Source organism: Zonotrichia albicollis, chromosome 19, assembly GCF_047830755.1.
Source record: "Zonotrichia albicollis isolate bZonAlb1 chromosome 19, bZonAlb1.hap1, whole genome shotgun sequence".
Classification (NCBI taxonomy): Eukaryota; Metazoa; Chordata; class Aves; order Passeriformes; family Passerellidae; genus Zonotrichia; species Zonotrichia albicollis.
The window spans coordinates 5904469-5920865 of NC_133837.1; the positions used below are offsets into that span (position 1 = coordinate 5904469).

The 16397-nt window shown below is 43.9% G+C and overlaps 1 protein-coding gene across 1 annotated transcript; it reads right to left on the minus strand.

The window, feature by feature from the left end:
• Positions 1–124: 124 nt before the first annotated feature.
• On the minus strand, positions 125–15904 carry LOC102075212 (uncharacterized). The gene is made up of 8 exons (XM_074554999.1): positions 15882–15904; positions 8953–9105; positions 7348–7656; positions 5860–6039; positions 5051–5359; positions 3590–3733; positions 2729–2851; positions 125–1477 (listed from the first exon to the last, which is right to left on the minus strand). Exons 2-8 carry the CDS (start codon positions 9014–9016, stop codon positions 1377–1379), a joined length of 1230 nt encoding a protein of 409 aa, XP_074411100.1. The 5' UTR covers positions 9017–9105; positions 15882–15904; the 3' UTR covers positions 125–1376.
• Between the last annotated feature and the right edge of the window lie 493 nt (positions 15905–16397).

Below are 16397 nucleotides of genomic sequence, written 5' to 3' on the forward strand. Positions count from 1 at the left end.
GGATAATCCTATTAGTTCTCAAAATACAAGCTGCAGTAAACTCAGTCTGATAACTGGAGCTGGTGTCAGATCTAAATCAGGAATGCAAAGGTAAGAAAAAGTGGCAGAGAATAGAAGAAAACACTTTTTTTTTTTTAAGAAGAATTTAATAACATCAGGGAATTGGATAACACAGATTCTCTGAAAGATGACTGGAGAAGGTGTAAATCCAGTCTACATTGAGAAACAAAGGTATGCAAATGTATAATGAGACCCTAAGAGCTCTCCAATGACACCAGTAACCAAAGGAGCTGAAAACAAACATTTGTACAATGAATAGCAAGGAACAGAGGCATCAAATGGGAATCACCTGTTCAAAGTGTTGGAGATCTCTTAAAACATCACCAGCAAGGGGATCAGTAAAATCCAGATTTGATATTAAGCATCAGCACAACAGAGTTTGTTGGCAAGGTTCACTCTGCTACTGACTGGATGGTTGAGACACATTGAGGAAAAAACAAGCAACAAACAAAATCCAGTCAAAGCAGAAATGAACCAAGAACTGTGTGTGTGGCAAAAGGACAGTGATTCAGCAAATATTTACATTGCTTTAGGGATCTGCTTCTCCCTTTGTGCTGCCTCTGATTTTTGCTCAACAGCCCTGATAGTAAATTAGATCCTATGCAAAAGCTGAGGATTTATTCAAATCAGGTGGGAATGGGGAATGATTTAAAGATACCAAATACCCAAAGTGATTCCTGAGGAGCTGTACTCATCTCATGCTGTCTAAACTTGCCTAATTTGTCAGGAAGATTGATTCCAGAGTTCTGCTCAGCCTGGGGACCTCTGTGACCCCATGCCATTCCTGAGGGAGCTGGACACAGCCTCCCACCCAGCCCTGCACAGGAACACTCAGTCATTCCTCAGCCTGCAGGTGGGGGCAACATCAAATATCTCTTCCAAACTCTTCCAGTTCAACCTACCAGCCAGCTTGTGGTGCAAAAGGCTTTGGTGAATGCAGAGATGACCTGAGAATTCAAACAATACAGACACCTGGGTGCTGCTGTGGCATTACTAAGTGACAGCCATGCAGAGGGCATGGGAAGTATTTCAGAGCTGTTCCCACTTTGTCCCAGAGAGAATTCAGCTGGTTTCAGTGCTGCTGAGTCAGCCACACACCCTGGGGTGCTGCTGTCTGCAGCCAAGCCAAGGAGAAGAGGATGGGGGCTCCTGGTGCTGCCTGTGCTGCTCAAAAGGCCTGGAGCTGGACAAGAGTCACAGTGCTTGGAGAAGGTGTGGATGTGGTGAAGCTACCTTTGTGAAAACAGGACGATTTGGGATTACAAGGGCGGCAGTTCCCATGGAAAATGAGTCTGTGTTTAGCTGGTTGCTGAACATCATGAGAGAGGAGGATGCTGCTGGCAGAGAAGTTCTCTCCGTTGTAGATGGTTATCTGTGAGCCTTTCTCTGTCAGAAGCCTCTCTGTCTTGCCTAGAAGCTGCAGAATTGAAAAAAAAAATCTGTGAGGCCACCAAAGAAATTGGTAGATTCCAGTTAGAATTATAAATAAAATGCTTGAATTTGTGAAGTCCTCCAGGCACCTCCCCTCTCCCATCTGCTTCTGAGCCACCCCTTTCTCCAGCAAGGGGGCAGCTTCAGGGCTCTGCTGTGACCCTGCCCTGGTGCTGTGACCCATCAACTTCTGCCTTAGAGGGGCTCTAGGACAGACCTGAGTCATCACTGGACATTGCACCCCAGGGCAGGACCTCAGGGCAGTCATTACTGGTAAATTATTTACCCCTGACACCAATATATCCATTAATCTCTTGATGTAACAACAGTGAGACTGGTTTTGTGCTGCCTTTGCTGGGCTGTGCAACTCCTCCTGAAACAAATTCAGACTTGAAAATTTAATCCTTTGGCTTAAACAACCAGCACCAGGGGATGCATTAGTTCAGGAACTGAGAGGAGGCCCAGCCTCAGGCATACACAAGGTGCCAAAAACCCGGTGGACACAGGATGGAGGGGGAAAGCCATTATGGCAGGTTCAAGAAGTGTCCACAGACCCATTTCATATTGCTTTGCAAAACAAATTTCCCTCTTGGATGCATTTAGGAAATATTTGTTGTTGAATTCCAGCTGGCTCTGGAGCGGGCAGGGCTGGGAGAGGGACCCACCCTCCTGAAGGCCCTGTCAGCCCATGCCTGGATGTCCTGGCTGGGACACATCCCTGCCAGGGAAGATGCACAGCAATGCTGAGACTGCCCCAAGGAGGGAAGGCTGAGCCCTGTGATTCCTTGGCCCTGCCAGTGCTTCCCCCTTGCTTCAGGAGGAAGCAGTGAGGAAATTCCTTCTGTGCTCATTTTTCACAACAAAGCCACCGGATGGGCACTGTGATGGACATTGTGCTGTTCCTGCAGTTCTTGATGATGTTCACTGGGCTGACAGCCATTCAGTTATCCTGGGAACTGGCTCCAATACTGTATAAAATTTGCCCACTGGCAGACAATGTTTCCAAAGCCTGACTAAGCTTGTCCACCAATACCCATCTTGGTTTCTAACAGTAAACATCCAGGGAAAAAACTGATGGAAATTTTTTTTTCTTTGTTTTTTTCTGCCAGCCCAGTGAACATCATTAAGAACTGCAGGAACAGCACAATGGAGATGAGATCCAGGAAGAAAACTCTTTATGCTTTTCCCCCTTCCAGGTATGGGACCCACGGGCAACACACAATTTGTCAGACTGTACCTTGGCGACGCCGCAGCCGCAAGAAGTAATACGTGGTGCCCCATCCTGTGCAAACCCCAACAAACAGGAATGACAGCAAGATGCCAAGGCTGCTCTTTTTGCTGGTGAGAAATTCAGGATTACCTGCAGAGTAGAAGAAAACAGAGCATCCAAGTGAAGCAAGCAGGAGTGCTAAGCCATGAGCTGCCTCGTAAGCACCACACAGAGGAACTGGCCCCATCTGATAAAGAGAGAAGGAACTGATGAATGAGAGATAAAAGAGCCTCTGGCTCATCATGTTTTACAGAAGGTACCTGGCATAATGCTCCCTTTATCAACATTCAAAGCAAATTCTTGTCACTCCACCACAACAGATACTTTTGAACATCAACCTTATCTGAAATAACCAACAAGTGGTGAGACCCATCCTTGATGAAGCGCTCAAATAAGGAAATCCACTTTGACTGGTTTTTAAAAACCTTTTTGTCCATGACCTAAGGAAGATGACATAGGTATCTACCATGAAAGAAATTTAAATATATAAATGTCACCTTTAGTTGACAAATGTCCTCATTTAGCACTTACAGATAAGGTCAATTCTTGGGACCTTGTCGCATCACCCTTCCCTCAGCACCCCTGTGTCTGTCACTATGTAATTACAGGAACTTGAGCCTGTAGACATCTCTGTCCAGGACTGGCCATGTCCATTTGCCAAGGCAAAGTTTCTGAGACTGGCTGGCTGCAGCATGTGTGGATTCAAATTATGAATGTAATTTGACATCTCTCTGCCCATGTAAACTCTGTTCACATCAAGCTGTCTGGACAAGCCCCTCTCAAAGCAAAAGGCCAACACAAGAAGAGATTAACCGAGAATTCCCTCACCAGGAATGGCACCTGCCACTGCAGCATGTTTTGGATGTAACTCCTGAATGTAGCACTTCAGGTCAGGGTTGTGGCGCCAGACATCTGCCTCTGCTTCACAGCAAACAGTCTTGTACTCAGTACTGATGTTACCTCCTCCATTTTCTGAGAAATATGAAAGGTAAAAAAAGTTTTGATTATAAATGTGGATCATGTAGAAGATCTTCAGCGAAGGGCTAAAGATGTTGAAGAGGTTAATAGATTAAAAAAGTGGATCATGTTGCACAAAATGTTGGAGATTGCTATGATTGCTACAAGCTGGAGATGTTTCATTCCCTAACAGGCCAAATCAACCACTGACATTGGATTTCCTTCTCACCAAAGCTGAGGAGTTCTTCTGGGAATCAAAAATGGAAATATTTCAAGAAGATAAGAAAGTTTTCACACACAGTTAAGAATAACAAAACATCTGTAAAAATCTTATCATTACCTTTATGCAATAAAAATCTACTAAAAATTTTTGCAGTTGCCTTTTACCCACAGGAACCAAAGAAGAGGAACAACCAAGTGTCTTGTTGTAAATCTCTAGTAGTAGCTAAGTGAATCTCTAAGATCCTGGAGTGCATCTCCTACCAACTCTTCATCCCACTGTGCCATTGAAGAGCTTATTCTTCTTCAAAGAGAATCTGGAAAACTCCCTCCTGCCTTCACCTACACATCCACTCCTTCCCTTCTTAGGGGATACAGACATCCCTGTCTACAGCAATTTCCAGATTTCACTGTGAATGAAATTTGTCAGTGTCACCAAAGTTTTACATTGTAGTGACAGCACGCAGATATTTTGCAGTGATGAGCATAAATACAGGAGAGAAATGGCTTATGGTGGCCAGAAATTAAATACAGGAGGAATGATTAGGCTCAATAAAAGCCTATTAGATTAGGCTAAATGAAAGCCCTGCAACCTGAGCCAACATGAAGTTTTGCCCTCATGGAGCCGCTTGCTTCATGTACTGACAGGTGTGCGAATTCCTGATTTTGGCAGTTTTGTGAGGAAGCTGGAAAGATGCTCCTGGGTGTTTATTGAACTGGACAGAAGAGCAGCACAGAGCAGCTCCTGAGACTGGACCTGGCTGCGGGTGTGTTCTGGCTGAACCAGGTGGGATTCACACATTGCAGTGTGGCACAGAATTTCACCATGGGAATTGCTGTTGCCAAAAAACCCTAAAATCAAAATGTATCTTTATAAATCACAGTAACATGTGTTTATCTGAATCTCTCCTAGTGTCGTTTTAAGCAGTGTTTGACCTGAAAGAGCTGAATTACTTTTGTGAATTACTTTATGACTTTTTCGCACAGAAGAAACCCAATCATTCCAGTTTAGTCATTCATAAGCCTTGCTGTCTGCCCGCATAGAGAACAGTTCAGTTTCCTCCCAGAAATATGTTTTCCAGCAGTTAATAACCAGGTTCCCAGCAAGCATACCTCCAGAATTCAGGATGCCACACCAGTGTTTTGGTGGCTCAGTTTCATCCGAGATGCCATAAATTTCTTCAGGACAGAAATTTGCTTGCTCAAAGCAAACAGTGATGTGTGATTCCTTGGCCATCAACTCAACTGTTACACCTGGAATAGTGTTTTTCTTGTGCTGTATTTCAGCAATTCTTATAAAGTTGTTAAAATCAATTATCCCATCCTTGCATTTGCAGCTTTCACAGTCCTTACAGCGGTAGATTTCCATAGCTGCGCTGCCTCGTGTCCACCTAGCTGGGCCAGCAATGGACATGGCAATACCTAAATCAGAAAAAAAAACAAAGAGAAAAATTTCCATCAGTTTTCTCCCTGGATGTTTACTGTTAGAGAACAGGATGGGTCTTGGTGGACAAGCTTAGTCAGGCTTTGGAAACATTGTCTGCCAGTGGGCAAATTTTATACAGTACTGGGGCCAGTTCACAGGAAAACTTTTGGGGTAGAAACATGATGGAATTCCCCCACTACTTCCACTGTTTTTTTTAACTGGGAAGTTGGCAGCTTGGGAGGTGAGTTGAAAGATGTTTCTCTTGCTGAGATCCTCTGTTCTTGTCCTCTTTCCTTCCCAAACTCCTTGGCACAACCCCACCAGGTGCTCCTTGAACACACTGGGACTGGCTGGCTGCAGCATGTGTGGATTCAAATTATGAATGTACAGGACATCTCTCTGCCCATGTAAACTCTGTTCACATCAAGCTGTCTGGACAAGCCCCTCTCAAAGCAAAAGGCCAACACAAGAAGAGATTAACCTATAATTCCCTCACCAGGAACTGCAACTGGCAGTGCATCATGTTTTGGATGGGACTTGTGTTTTGGATGGGACTTGTGTTTTGGATGGGACTTCTTAATGTAGCACTTCAGGTCAGGGTTGTGTCGCCAGGCATCTGCCTCTGCTTCACAGCAAACAGTCTTGTACTCAGTATTGATGTTGCCTCCTCCGTTTTCTGAGAAATATGAAAGGTAAAAAAAGTTTTGATTATAAATGTGGATCATGTAGAAGATCTTCAGCGAAGGGCTAAAGATGTTGAAGAGGTTAATAGATTAAAAAAGTGGATCATGTTGCACAAAATGTTGGAGATTGCTATGATTGCTACAAGCTGGAGATGTTTCATTCCCTAACAGGCCAAATCAACCACTGACATTAGATTTCCTTCTCACCAAAGCTGAGGAGTTGTTCCGGGAATCAAAAATGGAAATATTTCAAGATAAGAAAGTTTTCACAGGCAGTTAAGAATAACAAAACATTGATAAAAATCTTATCATTACCTTTATGCAACAAAAAAAAAAAAAAAATTTGCAGCTGCCTTTTACCCTCAGGAATCAAAGAAGAGGAACAACCAAGTGTCTTGTTGTAAATCTCTAGTAGTAGCTAAGTGAATCTCTAAGATCCTGGAGTGCATCTCCTACCAACTCTTCATCCCACTGTGCCATTGTAGAGTTTATTCTTCTTCAAAGAGAATCTGGAAAACTGCCTCCTGCCTTCACCTACACATCCACTCCTTCCCCTCTTAGGGGATACAGACATTCCTGTCTACAGCAATTTCCAGATTTCACTGTGAATGAAATTTGTCAGTGTCACCAAAGTTTTACACTGTAGTGACAGCAGGCAGATATTTTGCAGTGATGAGCATAAATACAGGAGAGAAATGGCTTATGGTGGCCAGAAATTAAATACAAGAGGAATGATTAGGCTCAATAAAAGCCTATTAGATTAGGCTAAATAAATGCCCTGCAACCTGAGCCACCATGAAATTTTGCCCTCATGGATCCGCTTGCTTCATGTGCTGATGTTTGAATTCCTGATTTTGGCAGTTTTGTGAGGAAGCTGGAAAGATGCTCCTGGGTGTTTATTGAACTGGACAGAAGAGCAGCACAGAGCAGCTCCTGAGACTGGACCTGGCTGCGGGTGTGTTCTGGCTGAACCAGGTGGGATTCACACATTGCAGTGTGGCACAGAATTTCACCATGGGAATTGCTGTTGCCAAAAAACCCTAAAATAAAAATGTATTTTTATAAATCACAGTAACATGTGTTTATCTGAATTTCTCCTAGTGTCGTTTTAAGCAGTGTTTGACCTGAAAGAGCTGAATTACTTTTGTGAATTACTTTATGACTTTTTCGCACAGAAGAAACCCAATCATTCCAGTTTAGTCATTCATAAGCCTTGCTGTCTGCCCACATAGAGAACAGTTCAGTTTCCTCCCAGAAATATATTTTCCAGCAGTTAATAACCAAGTTCCCAGCAAGCATACCTCCAGAATTCAGGATGCCACACGAGAGTATTGGTGGCTCATTTTGATCCGAGATGCCATAAATTTCTTCAGGACAGAAATTTGCTTGCTCAAAGCAAACAGTGATGTGTGATTCATTGGCCATCAACTCAACTGTTACACCTGGAATAGTGTTTTTCTTGTGCTGTATTTCAGCGATTCTTATAAAGTTGTTAAAATCAATTATCCCATCCTTGCATTTGCAGCTTTCACAGTCCTTACAGCGGTAGATTTCCATAGCTGCGCTGCCTCGTGTCCACCTAGCTGGGCCAGCAATGGACATGGCAATACCTAAATCAGAAAAAAAAACAAAGAAAAAAAATTTCCATCAGTTTTCTCCCTGGATGTTTACTGTTAGAGAACAGGATGGGTCTTGGTGGACAAGCTTAGTCAGGCTTTGGAAACATTGTCTGCCAGTGGGCAAATTTTATACAGTACTGGGGCCAGTTCACAGGATAACTTTTGGGGTAGAAACATGATGGAATTCCCCCACTACTTCCACTGTTTTTTTTAACTGGGAAGTTGGCAGCTTGGGAGGTGAGTTGAAAGATGTTTCTCTTGCTGTTCTTGTCCTCTTTCCTTCCCAAACTCCTTGGCACAATCCCACCAGGTGTCCCTCCAACACACTGCCAGATCCCAGGACCACAGAAGCTCAGAGCTGAGCTGCCACACTGCCCACCCTGGGTGAATGTCCCAGGTTCCCTCCCTCAGACCTGCCCGGGAAAGAGCCAGTCCTTTGGGAGAGGGCTCACCTCATCTGACATCTGACAGACCCAGACTGTCACCCCTCCCAAAAGAGGAGATTGGGACATCTTGGGATCTTTTGGTCACAGTGATCCTGAGATGTTAGAAAGTCTCTTTTCTCAGCCCGGCAGTTGAAGAAGGAGTCAGAACTCTTCTATTCTCGTTCTCAAGGTTGTTTATTGTTTCTTATCTATAAAATTCTTTCTTCTGACTTGCTGAGGTCCGCTCAGCAAGACAGTCAAAGGCACTTTGCTTGCCCCTGGGGTGGTGTTATCTTTTTATGCTAAAAACTACATATACAATGTTTACAATTAGTTTCCAATACCTATCACCTGTGTTAGACAGTGAGCTTCTACTCTAAACGATAAGTGCCAACATCACAGCAGAAGATGGAGGCCAAGAAGAAGAAGGAGAAAGGCTGGACACGCCCAGTTCCCTCCATCTTGCCCCCCTGAACCCCCATTCCAGAAACCCCAAAATCTACTTTTCCACCCTGTGATAACTTCACTATTATTCTACCTAAACTGTGGTGAGTTGCTGATCTTCATCTAAGGTTGGTAATTTGCTCCACAGGTCATAATCAAACCCAAAGGTGTTTTGGGCTCCATGCCAGGGTTTCTGAGCCCCCTGGCAGGGTCCTGCCCATCCTGGCCAGCCAGAGGGATGTTCTGGGTTCCCACAGGGACAGGTCAAACACATCAGCCTTCACCTCCTAAATTTCTCTTCTCACCTTAGAGGTTTTGTGGTCTTGGTTTTAACTGGGCACAGTTGAATTTATCCTAACAGAGGTTTTGAGCTATGGAAGAGCAGGGAAAAGTGCTGAGGTCAAACACAGAGACTCACTTGGATGGCGAGCAGCAAGAGCCAGGAGCAGGAACCCCATGTGCAGGAGGTGGGGAGAGTCCATGGGGCTGCCCGGGGCGATGAGCTCCAGCAGGGCTGGAGCTCTCCCAGATCCTCCACAGTGCCAGGCAGGCTCCCCCCTCAGTCTTCTCCCTGTGGGAATTCAAGGCAGCGCTTAGCACCCAGTGTCTCTGCTCTCTGTGTCCAGACAAAAAGATAACAAACGTCAGACGGCAGCTTCCAGCCCAGGTCACGGGATGGGGGCAAGGCAGAGGAACCCTCACACTGCTCACACAGCTGCTACTGCACTCCATAAGGGCCAAACTCAGAGCCTTCCCACCTCTGGCTCATGCATAGCAGCAGGAGACACGAGATCCTTCTGCAGGGAGAGGGAAATCCCTCCTGAGCCTGCTGGGCAGGAGGCTCCGTGTCCATGTCCTCCTGCACACACCCCTCAGCAGGAGCAGCAAATAACAGCTGGATTTGCTGCCAAATGTTCCCAAGTTGAGTTTCCAAGCTCCAAAGTTTGCTGAAGTTTCCAAAAACCCACCAGATAACTAAGGAAGATGGATTATGCTGATTGAATGTTTCACTTGGCCTAAGATTAAATATTTGTTGTCAAATCGAATTATATTTTTAATTTAGGAGATCTGATGGGAAATATTTGTTCGAGTCAAATGAACAAACAAACAATAACTTGGTATTTCTTTTCAAAACATCCTTGGATTTAGTCAGAAGTTAGTTTTCATTTAAATAACACGACTTGTGATGTATATTTTAGCAAAATACTCGCCAAATAAGGAAAAAAAATTATAGAAAATTCACCTAACTTTCCTCACCAGACTAGCTCTGGAAAACATAAAGTGCTTTGTTCCTGGGAGCTTTTCACCTAAAGCTTTCATAAAAACAACTTTTTTTGCTGCCACAACCTGAGAAGAACCTTGAGGAAATTTCCAAATTAGTTATATGTTAATTCCTACTTACACATTCAACAGAAGTTAATAAATGCTTATCTCATATGGTCTATGCTGATCTACATCTGCTGAGAATTCTACCCCATTTCCCAGAAACAGGTGAGCCAGGAGCAACACAACCCAAGGACATGCCCTTCCAGCTTCCAGCAGGTGCTGCCCCCATCCTTGAGACCAGCTGCAAAATTTCCTGTGGAATAAAACCTGGGACACCTCAGGCTCCCACATCAGCCCTGAGCAGGATGCAAACCCAGGGAATGCTGGGCAGAGCTGGGCCCCTGGCACTGCACCCTCCAAGGAGTGATCCATCCTCTCCCACCACCACCTTTGCACTCCATGCACAGAGCTCCCGCTCACCTGGACAGTCCTGCAAGGATTTCCTCTGCCCCCACCAAGTATTAACAACAATCTCGTCTCTTACATAAAAAATTCATACATAAAAAATTCATCTTCCTCTTCCCATCCATAAAAAATTCATCCTTTAAATTTTTTTTTTCCCCTGATAATTCATATTTCACACATTCCTTTTTCCCATTTCCTGCTTTGCAAAGCACAGTTAACAATTCCTGGCCCTCCTTCCCTGCAGATGAGCAGAGTTCCAAGGGATTGACATCAACCTTGGAATACAGAATCGGGTTTGGCAAAGACCCTCGAGTCCAGCTGTTAACAGGGCACTGCCAAATCCACCACTTAGATCATGTCCCTAAGTGCCACCTCTTCCTGTCTTTTAAATGGCTCCAGAGGATTTGTACCCCAGGGCACATTTGCTGCAAATAACAGCTGCAGCACATCTGGCAGAGTTATTTGCCCAGAGGTTGAGATTTGGGCTTTCCCCAGTAGTTTTCAGTGAGGTCTGTATCTTGTATCCTCATTTATTTGGTCCTTTCTTGTGTCTTGCCCCTCTCCACATTCTGGGTCAAGGACATGTCCCTTCCTCTTCTCTCTGGCGACATTCCCTCCTTCTCCCCCTCTTCTCTTCAGTTTCAACAGCCAAAACACCATCCACCAAATCTCTGCTCACCCCAACTGATCTGTCTTAAAATCTGGAGGCTCTCCAGCTGTCTTGGCCAGCTCCTGCCAGCAGTTTTAAGCTTACATCAATAAAATACTCAAATCTAAAGTGAAACACATTATTTGGACAGACAAAACATTTTCCATTCAGGTTTTTTTGCATGTTTCCCTTTCTTTTTCTAATTAATACAAACTTTCACTTAGCAGAGCTTCTGAGGTTTTCTACAGAGCTGTAACAAAGTAAAGCCGGACCCTAAAAGCAGATCAGGAGCAAGCAGTAGGTGAATAAAGGAACAAACAGGAAGGGCTGAATTTCCTTCAGCAAACACCAGCCACTCACACCCAGGGCAGACCTGACCCACCTGAGATCACCAGCAGGAGAAAGAGGATTTGACAGGAAATCTGCAGAGCCCTAACAAGGTCCTTTGCTTTTGTTTTTGAAAGGATCTCTTTGAGGGAACAGCACTACCTGAAACTCTCAGGATTTTCCTTCTCCCCATAGCATCATAACAAACACAAGACAATAACTCCAGTGTTTGCCAAGAGAAGGGTGAAATTCAGTCTCCAATGCCATAACATCACTTTCAGCAGAGCAAAAGTTCTCTCTCAAAGTTAAAATCTGATGACCTGGAATACTCTGATCCATGTTTCCTCCTACTTCAGCACAAGTTAAACCAGGTCGCTGCCTCTCCAGTGTGTGTCCCCAGGCTTTCTGCCCCTGTCACAGCTGAGTGGGGACCCCCAAAGTGACCAAAGCAGAGTCCCCCCAACACCCCCAGGAGCCAGCAGAGCAGAGCTGCTGCCCCAGGGTTCACATGTTAACATCCCCTAACAGGGTTAACATCCCCTCTCCAAACAGACATTAAGAACATTCATGGGAACACAAAATCCAGGGCTGTTCTCGAGCTGTAAACACTGCATTTTCTCACTCCTCTTCCAGCCACATCCCCTGGGCTCTACAGCTTCAGGAGCAATTTAGTCTGTGGGTTTTATAGTCAGAACATGGTGGAACAAGACATCGTAATTTCTAAAATATTTATGTGGCACCCTAAGGGTCCTGTGGGAAAGGCTTAAGTTGCAGTCAGCTTGGAGAAAATAGTACTATTAAAGGAAGTAAGGCAGCAACAGAATGAAACTCAAGGAACTTCAGATGATCCTACAGATTTTATTCTCTACTCTAAGTTCTTTCCCAGAAGAGGAGAAGTATTTACATAAGAGAATTTTGGTATCACTTTCCTTATCACATTTCCCTTACTGGTCTGTTGTATTCCACTGTCAACAAGCCTTCGTGACAAAGACAAATAAAGAAAACAATACAAAATCATGTGAGGAGATAAAGCAGCTCTTTCCTGAGTGTATGATTGCAGTTTGTATCCACAGTTACAACAAGCCACAGCAGAGAGAGCAACCAGCAGGACATTGTGGTTGAGCTGAGAAATCTCTGCAAAAAATATTAAGTGTAAAGCACACTTTGGCTTTCTTCTACCTGCTCTGAAAAAAATTTTCCACAGCATTATAAAACATTGGCAACATTTTTTTTACTGCCAGCAGTACATTAAGTAGAATGAAGTGTTTCACTGGTTTAACTTCTTCTATTTTAAAACCACTGATGCTTTGTATTTTGGTTCTGTCTTGTTTCATTCTGAACCCAGAGCTGCCAGGCTAGATTTTTCATTAGTCAGGCTGGACTTGTGGAAATGCACAGTCAGCTCCTTGAAAAGAAGAGCTGCAGGGATTTCTCCTGCAACCCTTCTGACAAATTCTCTCTTATTTGCAAACATGACAGGATGAAACTTTTGGAAAAGATATTAGCAAGACATGCTAAGGAGCTATGAGGAAAAAAAAGGTTAATGGGCATGGGAAAAACTATTCAGAAATTACATTAACAGGAAAATGTTGTTAATACATTTATTCTATTATTTCTGAGGTCACTCACACTATTATACAAGTGCACCAAGAGGAAGCTGTTGGGTTTCTGCATTCCTACAATCAGTGTGAGTTCACACAGAGCTCTCTGGAAGTCGCCAGTCTGGGCTGCAAATGTGATATTATTTAGTCACAAAGATCACCAGCAATACATGTTCTCCCCTGTGCAGAAAATATGCAGCACACTGAGAATTTCTCTCCTGCCACAGACATCTCAGTGCCTGCTTCTGAATGTTTACTTCAAAACAAGAAAGCAAGAATTTGTAAGAGAACAGGGTGGAAGACAGGACCCTCTAAAGAGGAAGACAGTACCTCAGAAGCTGTTTGTGTCTAAGTCCTCGTGCCTCTTCCCTTCTCCAAGTGCCTGAGCAGCCTTGCCAGATCCAAGTTCATTGAGCTCCTCTTCCAGAGGAAAGCAGAAGTCAATGGGATCACAGAAAAAAAATCATTTCACTGACTCCTCCCATCTTTAAATGCAACTCATCTTGCAAGAGTCTGCATTTTCACTTTCGATTCACAGGTTACAGTATCACAGAACAATGCAAGCCAGGTAAGTCCACACTGCTGCGAGTCCAGGAACAGGTGGAATTTGCAGGAATGCTGGAACTGCATGAACTTAGCTGGATCTAATAATGGCAATGCTTTCTCTCCAGTTCACAGTTCACTCTTTCACTATGCCACTCCTCTTACACTTTGTCCCTATTTTTTATCACATGATCTACAACCCAAAAAGTCCAGACAAGGAGTTTCTGCTTGCAAATTTTGCTCCTCAGAAAAGGAGAGTTTCTTGAAGGATTCACGTGCCTGGTGTTTGCTGAGCACTGCAGCACCTGTGCCCTTGTAGTAGAAGATGTGGAGACTGACCCTTAGGGAAACTCAGTTTCAGGGGTTTATTTAGCAGACATCATACAGAACTGATCAGCCTTCAATTTAATCACTGTGCTGCACACCCACACTGCCCCTCCAGTGAATTTGGGATTTGCTCTCACAGTCCCAGCTCAGGGCAGCAGCTGTGTGTTAAAAAAATGCTCCAAAAGTGGGACATTTTATCTATCATTCATATCTATCTATCAGTCTGTCATTTTACTTTCATGTTTCAGGTTCAGGAACATTAAACTGGAGACATTTCCTCAAAGAGAAACCCAAACTACCACTACAACAAACACAGACAAAACAAAACCCACAACAAAACTCCTTGTTTCCCTATTACCTGTGCCCTTGTCACCCTGCCCTGGCCCAGAAGGAACACCAGCATACAGATGAGGTTTTTACATCTCTACAGAAGTGGAATATTGGCAAAGGAAACGCCTGAGGTGGTTAATCATCACCCAGGAATGACCCCCACAAGGTGATGTGGTCATTCTTGTACAAACCCCATGTCTGCAGTATTTTCCCTCCAGTGCCCTGGCACTCAGCACAATCTGGCAGTGACCTCACAGCAGGGTCATGCTCCAAACAAACATGTTGTGCTAATCCCAACCAGCCTCCAACAAACCCTCACCCTAAAACACCCCCTGGCAGCAGAGTCTCACGGGGTGCCACGGGCTGGGCTGCTCAACCAGCACTCCCTCAGTGTATGGTAACATGAGATGTGAATTACCACAAGGAAACGAGCTGCAGTTATGAAATGCAGCAGTTAAACCACAAACTGGGGGGTCTGAGGCTCCCAGAAGATTGCTTGGTTTGAGGAATTGCTGAAAGGACTGAAGCCTTCACTCAAACCCAGCCAACCTAAATAAATTCAGTGGTGCAAGCTGGCACCACTGAAGAGAGCAATATGCTGGGAATATGACTCAAAATTTTCATTTTTCTTTTGTCTTGATTCATTTTCACAGAAAGGGTTAGTCTCCAAGAACAGGATTTGGTAATACCAAACCACGCAAGAGTTGTTTCAGATTCCCCTCTTCCTCAGAGATACAACATTGAGCTCCTCTGGCTCTGCCATTATGTGATTTTTCCACTTTCAGTTTTCTCTCTGAGTGATACCAACTTCCTCAAACATCTGCTTTCTGCAAGCATAGAGCAGAAATTCAGGGGTAACACATGCTGGCTAATTTAGAATTATCAGGAACAGGCAAAGATCATGTGTACCCAAAAACATCTTGGAGAAGTTTTAGTTTGCACGGAGTTTGCACTGCATCCTTTGACTATAAACTGTGTGATAAATAGAAAAAATTATTAGTAATTCATGTCTTCAGTAAGGAGCTTCTCCTTCTTGTTAATTAGATTGTATTTCTATTGCAATAATCCCACAAACTCCACTCCAGAACAATGCTTCATTTCAACTTCCAAAAGAGAGAACCTCCAACAAGAACTTTCTCCTATGGCCAAGGAATTTTATATTTTGATCCATCCTGACAGCACAAAATCCCTTTTAGCTGAATCCAGAATTTTCAGCCCTGAACACCAATGTTAGCTTTAACCAGAATTTTATCCAGAAACTCAACACGACAAATGAACCAGAAGATATGAAAGTCAAACACTATGAACAAAGAAGAACCTCAGTTTTTCTTAGCTATATTCATGATTACAAGAAGTGGTTTGGGCTTCTATTCCTTTTTGTTTCAAGGAACTGTAACATCTTGTATATCTTATTTCATGTTCTGGGAAATTGAAAGTAATAAGGCAGCACAGAGATCTTTCCTTTCCCAGGACTCAGCTTTAACAATTTTTGTCCCATTAGACTGTTACTCTCAGTGTGCTTTGTCCATGACTTTGGCTTCCAAATCTCACTTATCTCCACTTTCATGGTGATGAGGAATTCCCCTGGCAATATGATATATTAAGAAAACAGATCATGAGGTAATTTATGGAAGATAAAAAGGGTAACCCCAATGGTTCGTGACAGCCATTGCAGGGTCATAGTTCTTTTATTGCCAAGCCGTTCACCAGTCAGGCGCCACAAGAAAAGATAAAGTTGTTTTCTGACGTTGGTTAAAAGGTTACCCTACAAACCTGAGCATACACATTCGACTTTGCTCAGAAGAGTGAGAAGTTACTGTGAGAAACCATGTCTCTTACCTTGGCACCTGTGAATTACTGCAGAAGAAACCAACAGCAACCCAAGGTGTTTCAGGCAGAAAGAGCTCGTGCTGAGCCTCCATGGACACCTCATAAGGAAGTCTCCTCTTCCTGGAGGCAGAAGAGAAACCAAGGACAGGAATGAGAAGAGATTAACTTCTTAACTCCAAGGATAGATGGACTGTAGACAATTTTGATCTTTTGCTTAGAATCATAGAATCATTAAGTTTGGAAAAGGTTTTGGAATCTTAAATCATTAAGGTTCCAAAATTATGAAGTCCAACATTTGACCAAACTTCTTTGACTTCAAGGCCATAGTCAGTAAGAGAGATGAAGCCATAGGGGTGAGCTTCCTCTGCTACAGGAGCAGGAGTGTCCCATGGGGACACACTCAGTGTGCCATGGGGGAGCACAGCTCAGGGATGCCCTCATGCTCTGGGCACAAGGTAAATCACAGAATCACAGAATTGGGGTGGAAGGGAACTCAGAGGTGTCAGTAAAGATCCAGTCCCACCC